We start from the raw sequence: 21,106 nt of genomic DNA on the forward strand, positions 1-21,106 counted from the left end.
CCCTGGAATCTGCCCTATCTCCTTGGATAAACCTCTATAGACCCCGCTAAATGTGCTAAATACATACAGATAAACATGCAAGGGGAAGGGGCCCTAAGGGCTACTCTTGCAACCAAAGAAGGGTCCAACTAGATGCCTTCTGGGGTGCCCTTCCAACTTGGCAAAGCAGGGAAGGCAGCCCAGGAATGCAAGATACAGGTGACCCTCTTCTCACCTTGTATATATCCTGCTATATGTGATACACCTGCAGTGAGAATGGGGTATAGCCAAAGAAGGGTCCGACTAGATGCCCTCTGGGGTACCCTTCCAACTTGGCAAAGCAGGGAAGGCAGCCCAGGAATGCCAGATACGGGTGACCCTCTTCTCACCTTGTATATATCCCGCTATATGTGATACACCTGCAGTGAGAATGAGGTATAGCCAAAGAAGGGTCCGACTAGATGCCCTCTGGGGTGCCCTTCCAACTTGGCAAAGCAGGGAAGGCAGCCCAGGAATGCCAGATACGGGTGACTCTCTTCTCACCTTGTATATATCCCGCTATATGTGATACACCTGCAGTGAGAATGGGGTATAGCCAAAGAAGGGTCTGACTAGATGCCCTCTGGGGTACCCTTCCAACTTTGCAAGGCAGAGAAGGCAGCCCAGGAATCCCTCCTATCTTCTTGGATAACCCCCATAGACCTGCTAAATACATACAGATAACGGGAAGGGGTCCTAAGGACTACTCTTAGAACCAAAGAAGGGTCCGACTAGGTACCCTCTGGGGTGCCCTTCCAACTTTGAAATGGCTAAGAAGGCGCCCAAGAACCCCAGATACGTGTGACCCTCCTCTCCCCTTGTATAGACCCCGCTAAATGTGCTAAATACACAATAATAAACATGCAAGGGGGAGATGACCAAGGGTTCCCCTTGCAACCAAAGAAGGGCCCGACTAGGTGCCCTCTGGGGTACCCTTTGGAATTTGCAAAGCGGGGTTTGAGAGCCCAGGGCTCCCAGCTGCGTCCTCCCCGCTTATCTCTCTCTCTATGTAACATATACACACACATATATATATGAATATATGGGGTGGGTGGGGGGCACTCACAGGAGGCAGAGGGCGAAGGCTCCGGCCACGCTCTCGGAGTCCCGGACGAGGAAGCTCCCGTCTCTCCCGGCGCGGGCCAGCAGCTCCTCGGCGGCCGCGCGGCTCAGGTCCCGGTGGTACCAGAGGGGAAGGGGCGCCGAGGAGGAAGAAGGGGAGGAAGAGGAAGGGGAAGGGGAAGAGGAAGAGGCGGGGAAGGGGGCCCCGGGCCCCGAGGGAGGCGAAGGGGAAGGCGGCACCGCGGCGGCGCCCCCTCCTCCCCCGCACGCCATGCTCGCTCTCCTTCCTCCTCCTCCTCCTCTTCCTGCTTCTCCTCCTTCCCTCTTCCAAAGCCCAGGAAAGAATAAAGTGGGGAAGGGTCTCCCCCTCTCTCCTCCGCTCTTCCCTTGGGGAGGAACTGCGGCCGCCCCTTCGCCCGCCGGATGGAGGCGGAGGAAGAAGAGGAGGAGGAGGAAGAAGGAGAGGGAAGAGGGAGGGGCTTCCCGAGAGGGAGGGGGAAGAGGAGGAGGAGGAGAAAAGGGGAGGAGGGGTCACACTCTCTCAGCACCCCCTCCCCTCCAAACAAACTAAAAGACCCGACAATAGAGCACAAAGTTTGGGAAATGAGGAGGAAGAGGAGGAAGAAGAGGAGGAGAAGGAAGAAGAGAGCAAAGAGGAAAAGGGGAGGGGCTTCCGGAGAGGGAGGGGGAAGAGGAGGAGGAGGAGGAAGGGGAGGGGGTCACACTCTCTCAGAGCCCCCTCCCCTCCAAGCAAAAGGAAAGAGGGGCAAGGCAAGACCCGACAATAGAGCACAAAGTTTGGGAAATGAGGAGGAAGAGGAGGAAGGAGAGGAAGAGGAAGAAGAGAGCAAAGAGGAAAGGGGGAGGGGCTTCCCGAGAGGGAGGAGGAAGAGGAGGAGGAGGAGGAGGAAAGGGGAGGGGGTCACACTCTCTCAGCACCCCCTCCCCTCCAAACAAACTAAAAGACCCGACAATAGAGCACAAAGTTTGGGAAATGAGGAGGAAGAGGAGGAAGGAGAGGAAGAGGAAAGGGGAGGGGCTTCCCGAGAGGGAGGGGGAAGAGGAGGAGGAGGAGAAAAGGGGAGGGGGTCACACTCTCTAATCGCCCCCTCCAAACAAAAGGAAAGAGAGGCAAGGGAAGACCCCGACAATAAGGCACAAAGTTTGGGAAATAAGGAGGAAGAGGAGGAATGAGGAGGAAGGAGAGGAAGAGGAAAGAGGGAGGGGCTTCCCGAGAGGGAGGGGGAAGAGGAGGAGGAGGAAGGGCAAGGGGAGGGGGTCACTCTCTCTAAGCGCCCCCTCCCCTCCAAACAAACTAAAAGACCCGACAATAGAGCACAAAGTTTGGGAAATGAGGAGGAAGAGGAGGAAGAAGAGGAGGAGGAAGAAGAGAGCAAAGAGGAAAGGGGGAGGGGCTTCCCGAGAGGGAGGAGGAAGAGGAGGAGGAGGAGGAGAAAAGGGGAGGGGGTCACACTCTCTCAGCGCCCCCTACAAGCAAAAGGAAAGAGAGGCAAGGCAAGACCCGACAATAGGGCACAAAGTTTGGGAAATGAGGAGGAAGAGGAGGAGGAAGAAGAGAGCAAAGAGGAAAGGGGGAGGGGCTTTCCGAGAGGGAGGGGGAAGAGGAGGAGGAGGAGGAGAAAAGGGGGAGGGGGTCACTCTCAGCGCCCCCTCCCCTCTAAACAAACTAAAAGAGAGGTAAGACCCGACAATAGAGCACAAAGTTTGGGAAATAAGGAGGAAGCGGAGGAAGTAGAGATAGAAGAAAGGGGGGGGCTTCCCGAGAGGGAGGGGGTGGAAAGAGAGGAAGGGGAAGGGGGTCACTCTCTCTCAGCGCCCCCTCCCCTCCAAACAAACTAAAAGAGAGGCAAGCCAAGACTCGACAATAGAGCACAAAGTTTGGGAAATAAGGAGGAAGAGGAGGAAGAAGAGGAGGAGGAAGGAGAGAAAGAGGAAAGGGGAGGGGGGCTTCCCGAGAGGGAGGGGTAGGTAGGGAAGGGGGTCACTATCTCTCAGCGCCCCCTCCAAGCAAAAGGAAAGAGGGGCAAGGCAAGACCCGACAACAGAGCACAACGTTTGGGAAATAAGGAAGAAGAGGAGGAAATAGGGAAAGAGGAAAGGGGGGGGGGCTTCCCGAGAAGGAGGGGGAGGAAGGGGAGGGGGTCACTCTCTCTCAGCGCCCCCTCCCCTCTAAACAAACTAAAAGACCCAACAATAGAGCACAAAGTTTGGGAAACAAGGAAGAAGAGGAGGAAATAGGGAAAGAGGAAGGGGGGGGGCTTCCCGAGAGGGAGGGGTAGGTTGGGGAGGGGGTCACTCTATTTCAGCGCCCCCTCCCCTCTAAACAAACTAAAAGACCCGACAATAGAGCACAAAGTTTGGGAAATAAGGAAGAAGAGGAGGAAGGAGAGGAGGAAGGAAAGGGGGGGGGGGCTTTCCAAGAGGGAGGGGTAGGTAGGGAAGGGGGTCACTCTCTCTCAGCGCCCCCTCCCCTCCAAACCAACTAAAAGAAAGGCAAGACCCGACAATAGAGCACAAAGTTTGGGAAACAAGGAAGAGGAGGAGGGGCTTTCTTGGGGAGGGGCTACCATTGGGGGGGGGGGGATTCCCCTACCTATTATTATTATAATTATTGCTATGCTGCTTTGTATACTATTTGATTATTCTACTAGCCGTCCCCTGCCACGCATTGCTGTGGCCCAGTCTGTGTTTTGTGTGTGTATATATTTGTGTATATATGTGTGTTTGTGTATGTATATATATATATGTGTGTGGGGGTGGTGGTGTATATATGTGTGTATATATGTGTGTGTGTGCATATTTGTGTATTTGTGTGTTTATATGTCTACATGAATATTGTGTATATGTGTGTGCTTATCTATATGCATATTTGTGTGTATATGTGCGTATGTATGTGTATATGTATATGTGTGTGCATGCGTCTCTGTATATATGTATGTGTTCATGTGTATATGTATATGCATGTGTGTGTATATTTGTGTATATATGTGTGTTTGTGTGTATATATATGTGTGGGGGGATGTATATATTTGTGTGTATACATATGTGTGTGCATATTTGTGTATTTATGTGTTTATATGTGTACATGAATATTGTGTATATGTGTGTGCTTATCTATATGCATATTCGTATGTATATGTGTGTATGTGTGTGCATGTGTCTCTGTATATATGTATGTGTGCATGTGTATATGTATGTGTGTGTATATTTGTGTGTGTTTGTGCATATATATACGCGTGTATGTATGAATGTGTGCATGTCTATATGTATATGAATGTATGTTTATATGTATAAATTGTGTATTTGGGGGGTTTTTTAAGTCTGTTCCACTGGGATTGTGTGTGTGTGTGTGTGTGTATTTAGGGGTGATGGACACTCGTTGGACTGTTAGGTGTGTTGTGTCCAAATTTGGTGTCAATTCATCCAGTGGTTTTTGAGTTATGTTAATCCCACAAACGAACATTACCTTTTTATTTATATAGATAAGTAAAAAGCACTTTAAAGGAATGGGAAAATCCAATTAGGAAAGAAGATAAGCAGGAACATTGTAATGTATTTTCTTTTTCTTTTTTTGGCTTTTTAAGCCTTTTCTGCTGTGTTTTTCAGTGTTTTTATGAGTGGTGGTCACTCATTGGCTTGAGAGGTGTCTTGTGTCCAACTTTGGTGTCAATTCGTCCAGTGGTTTTTGAGTTACGTTAATCCCACAAACGAACATTACATTTCTATTTATATAGATATTGATTACGCAAGGAGAGGAGGAAGTTGGGGAAACTTTGGGAATGATAAAATTTCATTATTACAACCGCTCAACCGCTGAGTGTTGAGCTTGTGGACCGAAAGGTCACATGTTCGAATCCGGGGAGCAGCGTGAGCTTCCGCTGTCAGCCCTAGCTTCTGCCAACCTAGCAGTCCGAAAACATGCAAATGCGAGTAGATCAATAGGTAACGCTCCAGCGGGAAGGTAACGGTGTTTCATGCAGTCATGCTGGACACATCACCTAGGAGGTGTCTATGGACAACGCCGGCTCTTCGGCTTAGAAATGGAGATGAGCACCAACTTAATGTCAGGGGAAAATCTTTACGTTAATTATTAAAACCTATTACATTAATTAAAAGCATTAAAATAATTCTTTAAAACGCGGCTCATTCTTTCAAAATAAACTTTTCCCTTTCCAAAGCAGCCCTTTGGCTCAGTGGAGTTCCCCCCCTTTGCGCATGCGCAGGGGGAGGTTGGAGGAAGGGAAGGCAGAAGGAGCGGGTCTTTCCCCGAAAAGAAGCCGAGGGAGGCGAGGCCCAGCCCGGCCAAGCGCTCCTCGCAGGACCCGCTCTCGGATGGAGCTGCAGCGGCCCCTAGCGGTAAGTCAGGGAATCGCCGCCAATAATGCATTGCATTTGCAAGATCCAACTCTTGTTGGGATCTATCTGCACAGTGGAATGAATGCAGTTTAGCAATAATCAATAAAATGTCTTCATAGACCTGTCAGCAGCCTATGATACTATGAACCACCGCCTCCTCCTGAGAAAAATGTATAATATCACAAAGGACGACCACCTCACCTCACCACCTCATAGGAAACCTGCTACAAAACAGGAGCTTTTTTGTTGAGTTTCAGGGACAGAGAAGCCGGTGGCGGAAACAGAAGAACGGCCTGCCTCGGGGAGCGTGCTTGCTCCATCCATGTTCAACATCTACACAAATGACCAGCCACTGCCAGAAGGGACGGAGAGTTTCATCTATGCAGATGATCGTGCCATCACCACTCAAGGAAATCAGCTACAGAACAGGAGCTTTTTTGTTGCGTTCCAGAGCCAGAGAAGCAGAAGAACGGCCTGCCTCAGGGGAGCGTGCTTGCTCCATCCATGTTCAACATCTACACAAATGACCAGCCACTGCCAGAAGGGACAGAGAGTTTCATCTATGCTGATGATCGTGCCATCACCGCTCAAGCAGGGAGCTTTGAGATGGTAGAACAGAAGCTCTCCGAAGCTCTAGGTGCTCTTACTGCCTATTACAGGGAAAACCAGCTGGTCCCTAATCCATCTAAAACACAGACATGCGCCTTTCACCTTAAGAACAGACAAGCATCCCGAGCTCTGAGGGTTATTACCTGGGAAGGAATCCCACGGGAGCATTGCAGCGCACCCAAATACCTGGAAGTCACTTTGGACCGTGCTCTGACCTACAAGAAGCACTGCCTGAACATCAAGCAAAAAGTGGGAGCTAGAAACAATACCATACGAAAGCTGACTGGCACAACCTGGGGATCACAACCAGACACAGTGAAGACATCTGCCCTTGCGCTGTGCTACTCTGCTGTTGAGTATGCATGCCCAATGTGGAACACATCTCACCACGCTAAAACACTGGATGTGGCTCTTAATGAGACATGCCACATTATCACAGGGTGTCTGCGCCCCACACCACTGGAGAAATTACACTTCTTAGCCAGTATTGCACCACCTGACATCCGCCGGGAAGTGGCAGCCAATAGTGAAAGGACCAAGGCAGAGACATCTCCAGCTCATCCCCTGTTTGGGTATCAGCCAGCACATCAACGACTTAAATCTAGAAATACTTTTCTAAGATCTACAGAGACACTTGCTGGAACACCTCAGCAAGCGAGAGTCCAAAAGTGGCAGACTCAAACCCAGAACCTCAATCAATGGCTGATACCAAATGAGAGACTCCCCCCTGGGCACACAGAAGACTGGGCGACTTGGAAGGCGGTGAACAGACTGCGCTCTGGCACCACGAGATGCAGAGCCAACCTCAAGAAATGGGGCCACCAAGTGGAGTCCACGACATGCGAGTGTGGAGAAGAGCAAACCACTGACCACCTGCTACAATGCAACCTGAGCCCTGTCACATGCACAATGGAGGACCTCCTTGAGGCAACACCAGAGGCACTCCAAGTGGCCAGATACTGGTCAAAGGACATTTAACCAACTACCAAACTCACAAATTTTGTATTTTCTCTGTTTGTTTGCTTTGTTCTGTTAGAAAAGTAATGTAATGGACTGGTTGCTCTGACATGACAAATAAATAAATAAATAAAATAAGCAATAATCAGAAGGATTATTATTGTTTTGCAAGGCTAGCTTTCTCTGCCAAAGGTCACACCTAGAGTTAATGTTATTTTGACATCCTGGGGACGTCTTTAGTTTTGCAAAGGCCTTCACCTATTTTCTGGGTGCATCTGCACTGCAGAGTTAATGCAGTTTAATACCACTCCCACTGAAAATCCTCAGATTTGGAAGCCGAACAGCAAAGAAAACCAGGACAAAAAGAAAAGAATGCAAGATTTCATTTAATATTTTTCATCTGTTTGTGCAACACAGCAGTGGTCGTCTAAAAGCAGCTATTATCTGTGAATTCCTCAGTGTTCCTGGACTACAATTCCCATCACTTTCAACATACGGGAGTTGTAGTATGACATCGTTTGGACAGAAAAGCAACAGGTAAAATGGAAAACTTTCTGCACTGTGATTCCCATCATACTCAGCATAGCCAGGGTTGATGGGAATTGTAGTCCAGCATCATTTGGATAGAAATGCACACAATGAAGAGGCCCAAAAGCATATTTTCCTCTGTGAACTCCTCAATGTTTATGGACTACAACTCCCATCACTCAGTATAGCCAGGGCTGATGGGAGTTGTAGTCCAGCATCATTTGGGTAGAAATACATACAGTGAAGAGGTACAAAAGCATATTTTCCTCTGCAATTTTTTTATGTTTTTGGACTACAATTCCCATCACTCTCAGCATAGCCAGGGCTGAGGGGTGCTGTAGCTCAGTATCATTTGGGTAGAAATACACACCATGCATGTAACTTCTCATTGGGAACTCCTCAGTGTTCCTGGACTACAACTCCCATCACTCTCAGGAAAGCCAGGTCTGATGGAAGTTGTAGTGCAGCATCATTTGGATAGAAATACGCACAGAGAAGACACCCGAGAGCATCTTTTCCTCTGCAAATTACCCAATTTCTCTGGACTACAACTCCCATCAATCTCAGCATAGCCATGACCGATGGGAGTTGTAATCTAGCATCATTTGGATAGAAATACACACAGTGAAGAGGTCCAAAAGCATCTTTTCATTGGGAACTCCTCAATGTTTCTGGACTACAACTCCCATCACTCTCAGCATAGCCAGGACTGATGGGTGTTCTAGTCTAGCATAATTTGGATAGAAATACACAGTGAAGAAGTCCGAAAGCATCTTTTCTTTTTGAATGCCTCAATGTTTCTGGACTACAACTCCCATCATTCTCAGCATAGCCATGACCGATGGGAGTTGAAGTCTAGCATCATTTGGATAGAAATACGCACAGTGAAGAGGTCCGAAAGCATCTTTTCTTTGTGAACTCAATGTTCCTGGACTACAAGTCCCATCATTCTCAGCACAGCCATGACCGATGGGAATTGTAGTCTAGCATCATTTGGATAGAAATACGCACAGTGAAGAGGTCCGAAAGCATCTTTTCTTTGTGAACTCAATGTTCCTGGACTACAAGTCCCATCATTCTCAGCATAGCCATGATTGATGGGAGTTGTAGTTTAGCATCATTTGGATAGAAATACGCACAGTGACGAGGTCCGAAAGCATCTTTTCTTTGTGAACTCCTCAATGTTTCTGGACTACAACTCCCATCACTCTCAGCATAGCCAGGACTGATGGGTGTTGCAGTCCAAATTCATTCAGAAAGCAGTCCAGAAACAATTTTTCTCTGTAAACTCCTCAATGTTCCAGAAGCGCAACACCAATCACTTTCAGCATCGCCAGGATTGATGGGAGTTGTAGTCCGACATAGTTTCGGGAAAGAAATATACAACATAGATATCCAAAAAAATTGTGAACTCTTCAATCTTCATGGACTGCAACTCACATCATCCCCACCCCCACCCCCCACCCCGAGCACAGCCAGGGCTGATAGGAGTTGTAATCCGGCATCATTTGGAGGAAGAGGAAGCCAATGAAAAGAGTGTTTGGCTTGCAAAACATGCATCAAGAGCATCTTCTTTTCCTTTGTTTCCTTCATAAGAGGGTTAGGGAAGGTCTGCTCAGGGTCACTGGAGGGCAAAGAGGAGGGCAGCGAAGGTCACGGACAAAGACCTCCAGGCTGGAGGGACGCCCCAGGCTTGCCCTCCATTGGCGTAATACTCGGCCACGGCCACGTTGGGGTTGCCCTTGGAGGCGTCGAACCACATCTGGATGCAGCGCCCGCTGCCCCGTGCCCAGGTGGTGTACTTGTAGGAGTTTGTCCAGATCTTCTCACACATGTCCTTCGCCTGCGGGAAGACCGCACTCCAGGTCTGGCACTTGGTGCCCACCGGACACTGGTTGACCTCTGGAAGAAAAAGAAAGAAATGGGAGAACGAAGGGAAGAGGGAAGGACAGATGGATGGAGGGAGGGAGGGAGGAAGAAGAGTGGGAGAGAGGGAAGAAGGAAGGAAGGACAAATGGATGAGGGAAGGAAGATGGGAGGGAGGGAGGGAAGAAGGAAGGAAGGAAGGAAGGAAGGAAGGAAGGAAGGAAGGACGGATGAAGGAAGGCAGGACAGATGGATGAAGGAAGGAAGGAAGATGGGAGGGAAGAAGGAAGGAAGGAAGGAAGGAAAGATGGATGAGAGAAGGAAGGAAATGGGAGGGAGGGAGGGAGGAAGAAAATGGGATAAAGGGAAGGGAGGAAGGAAGGACAGACGGATGAAGGAAGGAAGGAAGGCAGGAGGGAGGGAAGAAGGAAGGAAGGAAAGAAGGAAGGACAGATGGATGAGGGAAGGAAGGAAGATGGGAGGGAGGGAGGGAGGGAAGAAGGAAGGAAGGAAGGAAGGAAGGACAGATGGATGAAGGAAGGAAGGAAAGATGGATGAGAGAAGGAAGGAAATGGGAGGGAGGGAGGAAGGACAGACGGATGAAGGAAGGAAGGAAGACAGGAGGGAGGGAAGAAGGAAGGAAGGAAGGAAGGAAGGAAGGAAGGAAGGAAGGAAGGACAGATGGATGAGGGAAGGAAGGAAGATGGGAGGGAGGGAGGGAGGACAGATGAAGGAAGGAAGAAGGGAGGGAAGTAGGAAGGAAGGAAGGAAGGGAAGGAACGAAGGAAGGAAGAAAAAGTTAGGAAGAAGGGAAGAAAGAAAGGAAGGAGTAGAGGGAGGAACAAGAAATAAACAAAGGAGGGGAGGAAGAGGGAAGCAAGAAGGGAAGGAAGGAAGAGAAAGAAACAAGGAGAGGAAGGAAGGAAGGGAAGGGAAGGAAGAGGGAAGGAAGAGGGAAGGGAAGGGAAGGAAGAGGGAAGGGAAGGGAAGGGAAGAGAGGAAACGTTAGGGAGAATAGAAGCCAGGTTTAAACAGAGGTTGCATGGCCATCTGTTGGTCAGGACTTGATTGTGTCGTACAATCTAAGGTTTAAAATAATGCAGGAAAGTAATAATAATAATTCAGGAAAAGCACAAATCAAAGCCCCCCAACAGAAAGCCATCCAGCCAAGTGTCTAGGACTGTGTGATGTATCGAATGATACGTGCAGACCCCAGTAAGGTGGTCTTCTGCAGCTGGCAGGTGGTAATTTTGTCAGCACCGATTGTGTTTAAGTGCAGGCCAAGGTCTTTAGGCACTGCACCCAGTGTGCCGATCACCACTGGGACCACCTTGACTGGCTTGTGCCAGAGTCTTTGCAGTTCGATCTTATTTAATAATATTATTTAATAATATTATTAAATAATATCTCATTTAATGTTATTATAATATTGTATTTAATAATTAATGTAATTAATTTAGTTATTAATTTGATATTTATTTTATTTAACTTTATTATATTATTATTATTATTAGTGCGGAGTAGAGGGGGCGAAGGGCTATGGCTGCCAACGTACTTGTGGACCAGTCCCATCCTTTGTGCCAGTTGTCCTTGCAGGTGTAGTCATCCTTGCAGTCCTCCCACCATTGTTCACAATCCTCTTTGCACAACGGAACATTCAAGATCCGCTCCAGGCGCCAGGACTGGTCCGCCTGCAGATAAGAAGCAGTAGTAGTCTATTATATACAGTGTGTGTGTGTGTGTGTGTGTGTGTGTGTGTGAATTTATATATGTACATATAAGTGCATACAGGTATAAATATGGATGTGTGTATATATGTATGTGTGCATAAATATATGCATAAATATATGCATATATTTATGCAAACATGCATATGTATGCAAATATATGCATGTTTGCATAAATGCATGTGTGTGCATATATGTATCTCTGTGTATCTGTGTGTTAAAATGTAATGCATAGATACAGGATGGCTTGGAAATAGACCATGCATTTCTGTATGGATGTGTTCATATGCATGTCTATGTGTACATATATGTATCTGTGAGTATATATGTGTGCTCACATGCACTTATGTATATGTGTATATATACATATGTACATGCAATGTCTGTATGCATATATGTGTTTGCATAAATACATTTCGTGCATATATGTATCTGTGTGTATATATGTGTTCATATGCATTTAGGTATATGTGTATATATATATATATACACACATATGTATATGCAGTGTCTAGTCTGCATGTGTGTTTGCATAAATGCATGTTTGTGCATATATGTATCTGTGTGTATATATGTGTGTTCATGTGCATTTAGGTATATGTCGCCTTCAGGCTGAAATGGGCGGGATAGAAATAATGTAAATAAATAAATAAATAATATACATATGTATATGCAATGTCTAGTCTGCATGTGTGTTTGCATAAATGCATTGTGTAGATATATGTCTGTGTGTATACATGTGTGCTCACATGCATTTATGTATGGATGCGTATATATGCATATCTATGTGTACATATATGTATCGGTGTGTATATATGTGTGCTCGCATGCATTTATGTATATCTGTGTGTGTGGGTGTGTATATATATATATATATGTATAAGCAATGTCTAGTCTGCATGTGTGTTTGCATAAATGCATGTGTGTGCATATATGTATCTGTGTGTATATATGTGGGTTCATATGCATCTAGGTATATGTGTATATATGCATATGTATATGCAATGTCTAGTCTGCATGTGTGTTTGCATAAATGCATGTGTGTGCATATATGTATCTCTGTGTATCTGTGTGTTAAAATGTAATGCATAGATACAGGATGGCTTGGAAACAGACCATGCATTTCTGTATGGATGTGTTCATATGCATGTCTATGTGTACATATATGTATCTGTGAGTATATATGTGTGCTCACATGCACTTATGTATATGTGTATATATACATATGTACATGCAATGTCTGTATGCATATATGTGTTTGCATAAATACATTTCGTGCATATATGTATCTGTGTGTATATATGTGTTCATATGCATTTAGGTATATGTATATATATATATATACACATATGTATATGCAATGTCTAGTCTGCATGTGTGTTTGCATAAATGCATGTTTGTGCATATATGTATCTGTGTGTATATATGTGTGTTCATGTGCATTTAGGTATATGTCGCCTTCAGGCTGAAATGGGCGGGATAGAAATAATGTAAATAAATAAATAAATAATATACATATGTATATGCAATGTCTAGTCTGCATGTGTGTTTGCATAAATGCATTGTGTAGATATATGTCTGTGTGTATACATGTGTGCTCACATGCATTTATGTATGGATGCGTATATATGCATATCTATGTGTACATATATGTATCGGTGTGTATATATGTGTGCTCGCATGCATTTATGTATATCTGTGTGTGTGGGTGTGTATATATATATATATATGTATAAGCAATGTCTAGTCTGCATGTGTGTTTGCATAAATGCATGTGTGTGCATATATGTATCTGTGTGTATATATGTGGGTTCATATGCATCTAGGTATATGTGTATATATGCATATGTATATGCAATGTCTAGTCTGCATGTGTGTTTGCATAAATGCATGTGTGTGCATATATGTATCTCTATGTATACACATGTGCTCAAATACATTTATGTATGGATGTGTACATATGCATATCTACGTGTACATATATGTATCGGTGTGTATATATGTGTGCTTGCATGCATTTATGTATATCTCTGTGTGTGTGTATATATATATATGTATAAGCAATGTCTAGTCTGCATGTGTGTTTGCATAAATGAATGTGTGTGCATATATGTATCTGTGCGTATATATGTGTGCTCACATACATTTATGCATATGTGTATATATACACATGTATATGTAATGTCTATATCTGCATCTGTTTGCATAAATGCATGTGTGTGCATATATGTATCTGTGTGTATATATGTGTGCTCGCATGAATGTATATCTGTATATATATATATATACATATGTACATGCAATGTCTATGTCTGCATATATGTGTTTGCATAAATGCATTTTGTGATATATGTATCTGTGTTTATAGTTGTGCTCACATACATTTATGTATATGTGTATATATACATATCTGCAGATATGTGTTTCCATAAATGCATGTGTGTGCATATATGTATCTTTGTGTATACATGTGTGCTCACATGCATGTGTATATATATATATATATATATATATATATATACACACACACACACATATGTATATGCAATGTCTCTGTCTGCAGATATGTGTGTGCATATATGTATCCATGTGCATATGTGTGTACACATGCATTTATGTATGCATGTGTGTATGCAAATATGCATGTGTGCATTGTGTCCACATACATTTATTTTATGTGTGCGTGTGTGTGTGTGGGTTCTACCCAAGAGAAGAGTCTCACCTGGACGACCCACGGCCCCAGGTTGGGGGAGCATTCGTAGAGGCATGTGTCCTGGATGAAGTGGGCCTTGCACTTGGCGGACATGGTGCCGCAGTGGTCCCAGTTGAAGTTGTAGAGGTAGGAGACGTCCTGGTGGGCCGCCTGGCTGGTGTTGAATGTACAGCAAGCACGCTCCTTCCACGGGGAACACTGCCACGGGCAGAGAGAGAGAGAGAGATGCAAACATCATCATCATGCACCTTTGCAATTAAAATGGAATGCATAGATACAGGAAGGCTTGGAAACAGACCGTGCAAAAGGGATCTCAGAGTTTTAGTAGCCAAACATGAGCCAACAGTGTGATGCAGCAGCTCAAAAGACCAATGTGATTGTAGACTGCAACTGTAACTCCCAGGAGTCCACCCCATTGAGCCTTGGCAATTAATGTGGTATCAAACTGCATTAACTCTGCAGTGTAGATGCATCACCTTTTTTGGACCATCACTTTTCTTTAGTAGGACCGTTTTGTCACCCTCATTATTTTGTTTTAATACGTATTCATATTTATGGCCCTTTCAACCTTCTCCCGATCAAAGTTCTCTTGGAATCATAACTTTATGCAAAGGCATATGGAGCATACGCTAATGACGGTGCCATAAAAGACTGGGAGAGATAACAAACAAGATAAACCCAGGGGAGAGAACAAATAAGGACATTGATTAGAAACTGAAATTCAAATCAGCATTAAGGTACCGAAGTATCAAAGCAGTAAATGCATTTTAGACAAGGCAAAGAACAAAGACTGGGGCTGAAAGTTTAGCACAGCTGGCAACGGAAAGGTTGCTAGTTCGAAGCCCTGGGTCGGTGTAAGCTGCCGACTGTTAGCCCAGCTTACTGTTGACCTAAGCAGTTCAAAAACAGCTTGAGCTCGGATATTAGGTACCACTAAAAGCGGGGGAGGCGTTTTGCGATACCATAAATCTATTACATCTGGCCCGGCCACAAGATTTTAAATTTTGTGTGTTATTGTTAATATGTGAGTTATATTAATTGTACTGTTTTATTTGCTTGCTGCTTTGTTGTTTACTGATGTGTTTTTGGGCTTGGCCTCATGTAAGCCGCCCCGAGTCCCCTTGGGGAGATGGTGGCGGGGTATAAATAAAGTTATTATTATTATTATTATAAATAAAGATTTGTTTATTTTTTATTTTATTTACATTATTTATATTCATAGAATCATAGAATCAAAGAGTTGGAAGAGACCTGGTGGGCCATCCAGTCCAACCCCATTCTGCCAAGAAGCAGGAATATTGCATTCAAATCACCCCTGACAGATGGCCATCCAGCCTCTGCTTAAAAGCTTCCAAAGAAGGAGCCTCCACCACACTCCGGGGCAGAGAGTTCCACTGCTGAACGGCTCTCACAGTCAGGAAGTTCTTCCTCATGTTCAGATGGAATCTCCTCTCTTGTAGTTTGAAGCCATTGTTCCATTGCGTCCTAGTCTCCAAGGAAGATGGGACTCAGGGCAGATCACAATGCACATATACATGGCAAACATTCAATGCCATAGACACACAACATATATAGACAGACACACAGAGGCTATTTAACTTTCCGGCTTCATGAGGGTATGCTTTTTAATTCTGGCCACTGGGGAGCTGTTGCTTCACCGTCCACTTGTGACACCGATGGAGTACTTCCTCATTCTTTTGCACGCTGCTGGAGAGTTTTATGGCATCGTAAGTTAATTAAATTAGCCTGCCCGCATAAGCGGTACTTAAATTTTCTATTTGATAGATGAATCCGTCTTTCGGGCTGCAAAGGTCGACAGCAAGCTAGACAAATGGTCGGGAGCTTACTCTGACTACTTCCTCATTACTTTGCACACTGCTGGAGAGTTTTATGGCATCATAAGTTAATTAAATTAGCCTTCCTGCATAAGTGGTACCTACATGTTCTGCTTGATAGATGCATCCGTCTTTCAGGCTGCAAAGGTCGACAGCAAGCTAGACAAATGGTTGGGAGCTTACTCCAACCCGAGCTAGGTTCGAAGTCATGACCTTTTTAGTCAGTAGTGATTTTAATGCAGCTGAATCCCAACTAGCTGCGCTGTTGTTGTTGTTGCTGTTGTTGTTGTTGTTGTTGTTGTTGTTGTTATAGACTGCACTGTGCAATTTGATACAAGCTGATACTATAACAACACTACTCAAAATTTGCATATGCATAATGAGATATCCTAGAGGATGAGTCCAGGTTTCAACACATTCGTTTTATTTCACATCAAACTTATTATAAACACAGCCTGAAGGTCATTTCATTCACAACACGAAATCAATGCATGATGTACACACACCTTAGACGCATAGCCTGAAGGTCATTTTAGTTTATCTGTACTATTTACATGCACATCTACGTATAATGAGAGATCTTGGAGACGGGATCCAAGTCTAAACACGATATGCATTTACGTTTCCTAAAGGCAATATTTGTAATGATCTTGTGCATGAAGCAAAGTGTGTGGAAAGAAACGATCAGCAAGCAAAGAGGTCACACCCTCTCAGCCTCCCATTTTGGAATATTTGGGCATTCTAAGAATGGATAAAGCAGCTATGCTGTCAGTCACATATCTGAAGGAGGGATAGAAGGATGGATAGATGGAAGGAGAGAGGATGGATTGATAAAAATAGGGAGAGACTATGGATAGATACATAGATAGATACATAGATAGATAGATACATAGATAGATAGATACATAGATAGATACATAGATAGATAGATAGATAGATAGATAGATAGATAGATACATAGATAGATAGATACATAGATAGATAGATAGATAGATAGATAGATAGATAGATAGATACATACATAGATAGATACATACATAGATAGATACATACATAGATAGATAGATACATAGATAGATAGATAGATAGATAGATAGATAGATAGATACATAGATAGATAGATAGATAGATAGATAGATAGATAGATAGACAAATAAAAAGGGGGGATAAATTGATAGAAAAAGGGACAAAAGGAGAGAGAGAGAAGAAAGAAAGGATAAAGGAAGGACAGATGGATAAAAGAAGGAAGGATGGGTGAGTGAATAAGTGAAAGGATGGAGAGAGGGAAGAGAAAGATGATATAGATATAGGAAGATTTGATGGAGGATGGATGTAGGAAGGGAGGATGGAGAGATGGATAGATAGAAGGAAAGAAGGATGGATAGATAGATAGATAGATAGATAGATAAGAAGAGGGGTGGATTGATAAAGGAAGGATGAATGGACAGAGGTGGGAAGGGGGAAGGAAGGAAAGAAGGATGGATGAATAGATAGATAGATAGATAGATAGATAGATAAGAAGGGGATGGATGGATGGAAGGAAGAACAGATATATAAAGGAAGGAATAGAGGATGAGTGGGTAAGTGAAGAGAGGGAGGATGGAGAGATGGATGGATGGATGAGAAGGGGGTGAATTGATAGAGGATGGATGGATGGATGGAAGAAAAGAAGAACAGATAAAAGGAAGAACAGATATATAAAGGAAGGAATAGAGGATGAGTAAGTGAAGAGAGGGAGGATGCAGAGGTGGATAGATAGATAGTTAGTTAGTTAGTTAGAGAGATAGAGAGATAAATAGAGAGAGAGAAAAAAGAAGAAGAAGAAGGGGATAGATTGATAGAGGATGGATGGAAGGAAGGAAGGAAGGAAGAACAGATATGTAAAGGAAGGAATAGAGGATGAGTGGGTAAGTGAAGAGAGGGAGGATGGAGAGATGGATAGATAAGAAGATAGATATAGATAGATAGATAGATAGATAGATAGATAGATAGATAGATAGATAGATAGGAAGGGGATGGATTTATAGAGGATGGATGGAAGAAAGGAAGAACAGATAAAAGGAAGGAAGAAGAGATATATAAAGGAATGAATAGAGGATGAGTGAGTAAGTGAAGAGAAGGAGGATGGAGCTAAAATAGCTAATTAGTTAGAGAGTTAAATCATTAGTTAGATCGTTAGATAGTTAGATAGTTAGAGAGAGTTAGAGAGTGAGTTAGAGAGTGAGTTGAATAGAGAGCTAAAGAGAGAGCTAAAGAGAGAGAGAGAGATAAATAGAGAGGCAACAAGAGGGGGGATTGATAAAGGATGGATGGATGGAAGAACAGATATATAAAGGAAGGAATAGAGGATGAGTGGGTAAGTGAAGAGAGGGAGGATGGAGAGATGGATGGATAGATAGATAGATAGACAGACAGACAGACGAGATGGGGATGGATTGATAGAGGATGGATGGATGGATGGATGGAAGGAAGGAAGGAAGGAAGAACAGATAAAAGGAAGAAGAGATATATAAAGGAAGGAATAGAGGATGAGTGAGTAAGTGAAGAGAGGGAGGATGGAGAGAAAATAGTTAGATAGTTAGATAGAAAGATAGATAGATAGATAGATAGATAGAGAGTTAAATCATTAGTTAGATCGTTAATTAGTTAGTGAGATAGAGAGAGAGTTAGAGGGTGAGTTAGAGAGTGAGTTAGAGAGTAAGAGAGTGAGTTAGAGAATGAGATAGAGAGTTAGAGAGTGAGAGTGTGAGTTAGAGAGTTAGAGTGAGTTAGAGAGTGAGAGAGTTAGAGAGTGAGTTAGAGAGTGAGTTAGAGAGTTAGAGAGTGAGAGAGAGTGAGAGAATGAGTGAGAGAGTGAGTGAGAGTGAGAGTGTGAGTTAGAGAGTGAGTTAGAGAGTGAGTTAGACAGTTAAATAGAGAGATAGGCAACAAGAGGGGTGGATTGATAGAAGAAGGATGAATGGACAGAGGAGGGAAGGAAGGAAAGATAGGTAGACAGGAAGGGTGGATGAAGGAAGGGAGGGAGGGAGGATGAAGAGAAAGAGGAGGGGAGATGGTATAGATATATATCATGGATAGATAGATGGAGGATGGATAAAGGAAGGGAGGAAAGATGGATGGATGGATGGATGGATAGATAGATAGATAGATAGATAGATAGATAGATAGATAGATAAGAGGGAGGATCATATAGACAGAGGATGAAGATGGGGAGAAAAGATGGAGAGGGAAGGAAGGAAGATGAACAAATAATGTATAGAAATTTCCTTCCTTCTCATAGACTCCTAGCCGTGGCAGGGCCTTCCAGAAGCCATCTAGTCTGACCTCCTTCTGCCAGGCAGGAAGCCACCACCCAACCCCTCCCATGCTATTACACCATTGAATATAATGGGACTGAGCGCATTATATTGAGCTGCCCAAAAACCCATGGAATTCCTCCAAAGGCATTTCCCATATTAATTTTGGAAACCCTGAAAGGTCGAGGTGTGCCATACCTGTTGATGGAGCTGGTCCTCTGGGCCGGGCTCCGTCTTCTGGTGCTTGCCATTCATGCACATGTTCAGCACCGACTCCTTTGCAGCCAAAGCAGCCAAAATGGGGAGCAAAAAGCAGGAAAGGATCAGGCGAGGGGCTGCCATCTCCCTGGGGGAGAAGAGGGAGAAATTTGGGGGCAAAACAAGGCAAAAACAGGGAGCAGCAAGGCTAGAAACCTGATTTTCTTGTCCCTTTGCAGGGACTGAGGCTTATACTTCCTTGGAGGCTTTGAAACAGAGGCTGGGTGGCTATCTGTTGGGAATGCTTGGATTATGCTCTTCCTGCATGGCAGAAAGAAAGGGGTTGGACTAGATACCCTTTGGGGTCCCTCCCAACTCTATTATACTACAATTCTAAGCATCATCTTTGAGTATAACTGCAACTTCCAAAGGAGATTGCAGCAGACTTTGCTTGCAAACTGAGTCATTGCAGTTTTAACCAAAGCAAAACACCACAGTCCACTTTTTAGTCATCATGTCTAACAATGAGTAATCCTGTTAAGTTTTTGTCATTGGATCTTTAATTGCAGAATAATATATAGTAGGCTCCCCGTTATCCAGAACTCGAGCAACCAGAAACCTCAAACAACTGATATATATATATATATACACAATATTACAGTATAGTGGTAGAGTGCAATATAGTAATATATAATACTAATATTGTGCTGTGCTAATAATATAATATATTGTATACACATATAATATTGATAACAATGCTATAATGCAATACAATATAATACTAATAATAATACAATATAATAATTATATATTTCATATTACATGTAATATTAATAATATTACAGTATACTGGCATAGTACACTATGGGAATTTATGAATCATAGAATCAAAGAGTTGGAAGAGACCTCATGGGCCATCCAGTCCAACCCCATTCTGCCAAGAAGCAGGAATATTGCATTCAAATCACCCCAGACAGATGGCCATCCAGCCTCTGTTTAAAAGCTTCCAAAGAAGGAGCCTCCACCACACTCCGGGGCAGAGAGTTCCACTGCTGAACAGCTCTCAAAGTCAGGAAGTTCTTCCTCATGTTCAGATGGAATCTCCTTTCTTGTAGTTTGAAGCCAAGCCATTGTTTCATGTCCTAGTCTCCAGGGAAGCAGAAAACAAGCTTGCTCCCTCCTCCCTGTGGCTTCCTCTCACATATTTTTGCATGGCTATCATATCTCCTCTCATCCTTCTCTTCTTCAGGCTAAACATGCCCAGCTCCTTAAGCCGCTCCTCATAGGGCTTGTTCTCCAGATCCTTGATTATTTGAGTCGCCCTCCTCTGGACACATTCCAGCTTGTCAATATCTCTCTTGAATTGTGGTGCCCAGAATTGGACACAATATTCCAGATGTGGTCTAACCAAAGCAGAATAGAGGGGTAGCATGACTTCCCTAGATCTAGACACTAGGCTCCTCTTGATGCAGGCCAAAATCCCATTGGCTTTTTTTGCCGCCACATCACATTCCTGGCTCATGTTTAACTTGTTGTCCACGAGGACTCCAAGATCTTTTTCACACGTACTGCTCTCGAGCCAGGCATCATCGTCCCCCATTCTGTATCTTTGCATTTCGTTTTTTTCCTGCCAAAGTGGAGTAGCTGCATTTGGTACTATTTATTTATTTATCGTGTCATCAGCAACCATTGTATTACAATTCTAACAGAGCAAAACAAACACAGAGATTAAAAAGAAAAAGAAAAGGAAAAAAAACCCACACAGATTTTGCAAATTTGGTATTTGGTTAAATGTCCTTTCACCAGTATCTGGCCCCTTGGAGTGCCTCTGGGGTTGCCGCAAGAAGGTCCTCCATTGTGCATGTGGCAGGGCTCAGGGTGCATTGCAGCAGGTGGTCAGTGGTTTGTTCTTCTCCGCAC

General features: G+C 44.1%; 2 protein-coding genes across 2 annotated transcripts in view; both read right to left on the reverse strand.

Annotated features, from left to right (window-relative positions):
* The window catches only part of INPPL1 (inositol polyphosphate phosphatase like 1), a 110,286-nt gene extending 107,612 nt beyond the window's left edge, over positions 1–2,674 (reverse strand). The window contains exon 1 of the mRNA XM_067466429.1: positions 1,085–2,674. Within this exon, the coding sequence (XP_067322530.1) occupies positions 1,085–1,353 (269 nt within the window). The 5' untranslated portion in view covers positions 1,354–2,674. The remainder of the gene's footprint in view (positions 1–1,084) is intronic.
* A 6,448-nt stretch (positions 2,675–9,122) lies between these two features.
* Positions 9,123–19,451, reverse strand: FOLR3 (folate receptor gamma). The gene is made up of 4 exons (XM_067466294.1): positions 19,187–19,451; positions 13,867–14,055; positions 10,973–11,108; positions 9,123–9,453 (listed from the first exon to the last, which is right to left on the reverse strand). The coding sequence occupies exons 1-4, from the start codon at positions 19,328–19,330 to the stop codon at positions 9,173–9,175; spliced, it is 750 nt and encodes a 249-aa protein (XP_067322395.1). The 5' UTR covers positions 19,331–19,451; the 3' UTR covers positions 9,123–9,172.
* Between the last annotated feature and the right edge of the window lie 1,655 nt (positions 19,452–21,106).

This window comes from Anolis sagrei, chromosome 3 (assembly GCF_037176765.1).
Source record: "Anolis sagrei isolate rAnoSag1 chromosome 3, rAnoSag1.mat, whole genome shotgun sequence".
Lineage (NCBI taxonomy): Eukaryota > Metazoa > Chordata > Lepidosauria > Squamata > Dactyloidae > Anolis > Anolis sagrei.